This window comes from Penaeus vannamei, chromosome 40, assembly GCF_042767895.1.
Source record: "Penaeus vannamei isolate JL-2024 chromosome 40, ASM4276789v1, whole genome shotgun sequence".
Taxonomy (NCBI): domain Eukaryota; kingdom Metazoa; phylum Arthropoda; class Malacostraca; order Decapoda; family Penaeidae; genus Penaeus; species Penaeus vannamei.
In genome coordinates, this window is record NC_091588.1 from 17728041 (window position 1) to 17733287 (window position 5247).

The following is a 5247-nucleotide window of genomic DNA, read 5'->3' on the forward strand; positions in this document are numbered from 1 at the left end:
GTTTCATGAGGAAATTGGGAATATTTCATCTCACTTTCTCAATTGCCAACACTTCTTGCGCATTATATATCATTGCATCTGAAATACATGGTATGTTTTGCAGTATTTACTGAACACATACCTAATAAACTTGATAATGTTGATGGCAAATTTCTGAAATAAATGACAAAAAAAAAAAAAAAAAAAAATTCAGGTCTACAATTTTGTAATTCCAGAAAATATACTACTACTGTACTTGCAGAAAATCATTTGCCATTGGTTATAACTATTGTCAAAATTTATATAATTTTACCAGCCAAGTAACACTAGAATTAATTCTAAAAAGACTTTCACCTTTGTGACCCTATTTAGGTAAATTATGAACTACCCATAAAAAAATGTTCATGGTAAAAATAATAGGAAACATTTGTCTTGTGCTGATCTTTACAAGGAATGGAGTGTAAAAGCTGAAAATCATGTTTTTAGTCACATTTGTGTAAAAGGAAGTTGTTTGTGATATACAGTGGGAAATGGGGAACACCAAATAAACTACAGGTTGAATACATTCTGTAAGGGGAGCTCTTTCAAACGTGATAAAATTACAAAAATTACAGTTAGTTGTTTCAAGAATTCCATTTGTGTATCTTCACGCCACTAAATTGCCCTGCCTGGTCTGCTTGTGTGTAATGCAATGTTGAAAAGTATAATGTACAATAACTGTTAAGGAGACAACACAGTTGACTGGCAAAGCGTCTGCAGGCTTTGCCCTCATACCATACAGCTAGCATCAGTGAGTAAAAAATATAGGAAAGTTTTTGTCCACAGAAGTAGTTTTCTTTTTATAATTCTGGGATGCAAAAATCCACAGGTCAGAAAATAAAAATACAAAGAAAGAATTGTTGAACTTTATTATAACAAAAAAAATGCTTTCAGGAGTCAACCAAAAACTTTCAAATAGTTTGTACTACCACAAATGTCTGAGGCACTTCAACTGAATAACTAAAATTATGAATAATAATATGGCATGACTGTAGAACATCCATTCACAACACATGCATTAAATGGACAATAACATGAAAAAATACAAGTAATTTCATATTTCTGATTATACTTGTTCTAATATAATTCAAATCAACAGTAAACCTATTATGCCATTTCAAATACTTTGAAACATATAGCTAACCAACTAGGCAGTGATCAACACTTATAGAGCAAAGAAAGTATACATCTACATAAATCAGAAAAAAACTGTTTAGAGGATATTTTACTTTTTTTCATTATAATTTTTTAATGATATTTCTCCTTTCCATGACATCGTCAGGTTTACTGTCAATCTTCAAATAATTATAATATTTTCAGCTTTGCAACACAACTCTTGTGAGCCATTCCTTCTCTTAACAAAACAAAGAGTCTTAATTTTGTTCTTGTGTCACATATTTATTTTTCAAATTTTAAGTTTCCTCTCTGGATCTGAAAAAGAAGAAACCATACATAAGAAATATGATATAAAATATAATTTCTGACATGAAATAAAATTCAAATATTGAGAGTTCTACAAGATACTTTTTCAAAAGTGAAGCTACACTGAATGATTATGAATACTATATAATTCCCTACCAACCTTAGCCTATGATCGAGATCGGCTGCGTTTCTTGAAATCAGGAGAATCACTTCGACGACGATAATCATCATACCTACAAAGATGAAAAATGTTGCATATAGAAAAAGAGTTAAAACACTGCATTCTAGAGATGGCTCAGAACAACAAAACAGTCACTTAGTAGGCCCTAATTTCCCTTTTCCATGACTGTAAAAGTGTCTAGATCATATTAACCCATTCGTCCCGGGTGTCACATATATGAGACACAGGGAAAAAATAAACAGTTTCGGGCTGCCCGCCAGTGCGATGCTGTCTCGGAGCCGTGCTCCGCGGCAAAAGCGGCGGGCGGCCGGGTGGGCGGACAGACTCCGGGGAAGCTCCGCCCGCCGATTTTGTAGCTGCCCGGATTTTTTTAATTTTGGCTACAAAATGTACCCCGGCGCGGGTGGGTTAAATTTGGTAATATGATTGTCATTATTGCTATTATGATCATCATAGTATCATTGAAATATCAATATCAATAATAAAAAATAATATTAACATAAATATGAAGCTTTCCCAAAATCTAGGACAAGGGAAAACAGGTGAGATAGGGTGGACTAGTAACTGACCCTTGGTGACTAACCTCTTGGGTGCCATCTGTATAAACAAAATCTATAGACTAAAATCACAGTAGATGCAATTACCATATTCGGGATCCTATTCCTGCCTGCCATAACTGGTGGCACAGGTTGTATTACAGAAGATTGAATACTAAAAAAATATATAAAAGTGACACAAATAACAAAATATTTCTTATTGTTATTATCATTGCACAAAGTTAGGGACTACCTAGAGAGTTGACATGAGAGTCTCCCCCCCCCCAAAAAAAAGTATTTCCATCTGAATAAAACTAAAATAATACTGAAAAAAGGAGGCATACATTCTTGTCATTGAAAAACTGTTAATTCAAGTAAGCCTAATGCTCGTTTTTGGGTCACTAGTGGGCAGTGAGGCATCCTGATCAAAGGGTTAAAGAATATAATTCAATTACATAAATTATTCATTTTAATTATCATAAATGACTAATAGAAAATTAGAAACATCATAAGTAAAAAAAAATAGTTAGATTAAGGAGTGATAGTGACTAATAGCAATAACTACCACTTTGATAAAGTTCAGATAAAACTCTTAGTAAACTCAACTTATAATCAATAATAATGAGTTTGCTTTAAGTTGTTTTCTTGGTTTACAAAGAAAACAGATGAAGGAAGAATTGGAAGATGAAGATGGTGAGAGAGATAGAATGAGAAGATAGAAAAATAATAAAGGGAGAGAACAAAAAGGCGAAGATGGGAAAGAAAAGAAGAAAAAAGAAAGAAAGAAACGAAGAAAGAAATGGGGGAGAAGACTTAAAAAACTACAGCCAATTCCTACTCAGATATGCAGAATTATCTAAGACAGTTAGTACAGATACCGCTAGACACAGACCTTGGTGATCGAGAAACAGACCTGGGGGAGCGTGACCTTGACCGCCTTGGAGACCTTGAGCGGAATCGGCCACCCATGCGGCGAGGTGAGAATGACCTGTGAAAATGGTTAACTTAATCGCAGAGCAATTGCTTGTGTGACTCTTGTTAAGGCTCTTTGAAGTCACCACTTCTTTAAATACACAAAACTTTTTATGAGAGCACTTTCCATTATCATCATACTCAAGTTACTGGTATTATTACATTTTTAAAAGTCTACAAAGTAAATACATAATTTCAATGAAAAAGAATGAAATACTGAGAAGACTCAAAAACTGTGATAACTGGGAGAATCACTTGGTATTTCTATGCCTGTATGGACTTCCTTGATCATTAATAAAGTCCTGAATGCTACATCTTGTCTTAGCTGTCCATCTAGAACTGATGTCAGCTTGATTATGTTAAAATAAATGAAGTTACATTTGAAAAAAAGTCACTGATATGAATGAAAAGCATTCAGTCACAGAGAGAGCTTAAGGGTATATCCCCTGAACTTTTACTTTGAAACCATCAATGTTACAGATTACTCTAAAATGGAAAATGCCCTTCCAAAGAGAACTGAGCAGCTGTAAAAGATTTATGCCATGAGCTGACCAGTCCTATCCCCAAGCCACCTGGGTGACACATAATATTCCTGTTAGAGATTCAAATGTTACAAACATAAAGACAAATATAAAAACAAATGAACCTTTAACAGGTAGAGAATTTCTCCTCATGGTATTGTCCTTAATGACAGGATTCATACCTACGCTTGACTGCTCATCACAAACTGACAGACTGTAGAAATTGATACCGGTCCAAACAAGAAGTGTATCACCACTGCAGCGAGCCACAACGATGAGTGGAGGCATGATGAATGTAAGAAAGTGGAGCGGGCGTTGAAAGGTCAGAGACCCAGATCATGAGTGGGGGGGCAGGCCTGATGGTGCGCAGGCGTAGACGGGCGGGGAGAAGAGGGCACGTGAAGCGTATTAGACTGCCCGGGTGCCATGAGGTGCGGCGCTGAAGGATGGCCATCAGGCAACGTGCCGCACACCACCACCACTGCACATGCCTTGGCTGATCAGAGCTCACCACCTTCTTCCACACTGTTGCACGAGGCTCCCCTATAGAAGAGGCATGACAGCACCTTGTGGAACAGCCATCCTCCGCTGGCTAGGTGAGCCTGAGTCCTCAGTGTGGCCTTAGGTGGCAAGTAACAGATGCATCCAGGGTGTGCCTATCCCAGTACCCTCACACCCAAACACTGGATTTCCACTGAATAAGCAGGCTGAAGCTGTCACTAGCAGTGGTGGTGGAAGTACTTGTGGTGGTGGTGGCTGTGGTGGAGTTGGTGGTGGTGGTGTGGTAGCAACAGTAGGAGGAGTAGATGGTGGTGGTACAAGAGGTAATTTGGGCGAGATAGTCCTGTAATGGGTCACACATGACAATTAACATAATTTCCATAGTGTAATCTCTTCTACACATCACAAGTGTGGCAAATTATTTTCAAGGCATTAAAATACTTTGATATCATGGTCTATATAGATTTAAAGTATTTCATTGAAAACATGCTTTAAATAATAATATAGAAACAAACTATATCTAAAATGTCTTAGAACCCCATCCTAAAAATGAAAAAAGTAAAAAAAAAAAAAAAAAAAAAAAAAAAAAAAAATTATATATATATATATATATATATATATATATATATATATATATATATATATATATATATATATATATATATATATATAATATATATAAAAAATATTAGCCAATTTATACACAGGCACACACACACACACAAAAAAAGACAATCACCCACCCACAATATGAAATATTTATAAAAAAACATTTTGAACAATAAACTCAGAAAACAGTTAACCCAAAGTCTCCCAGGAAAATGTTATGCTCAAGGTAGTATTGTTTTGTGAAATGTCTCTGCAAGTGCTTAGCCACAAAGGAGGCAATTATAGTAGACATTGTGACCTCACCTCATTATACCATTCCTTGAGTTTGCGGGAAAACTAAAAAACTAAAAACTAAAAAACTAAAAACTAAAAAACTAAAAAATAATGCCATCAATATTGATGCTGTCATTTTAACTATAGACATTATGATTACTGTAGTGTTATTGACATTACTAAGTAATTTTAGAGTTTTTTTTTTCTTTTTTTT

The 5247-nt window shown here is 35.3% G+C and overlaps 1 protein-coding gene across 1 annotated transcript in view; it reads right to left on the minus strand.

Annotated features, from left to right (window-relative positions):
- LOC113802256 (serine/arginine-rich splicing factor 3-like) overlaps positions 1 to 3145 on the minus strand; it is a gene marked incomplete at its 5' end in the record, with an annotated part of 3381 nt that extends 236 nt beyond the window's left edge. The window contains 3 exon segments of the mRNA XM_070117513.1: positions 1 to 1449; positions 1601 to 1673; positions 3050 to 3145. The exon segment at positions 1 to 1449 is cut by the window's left edge and continues 236 nt beyond it. Coding sequence (XP_069973614.1) covers positions 1431 to 1449; positions 1601 to 1673; positions 3050 to 3145 — 188 coding nt within the window.
- Positions 3146 to 5247: the final 2102 nt, after the last annotated feature.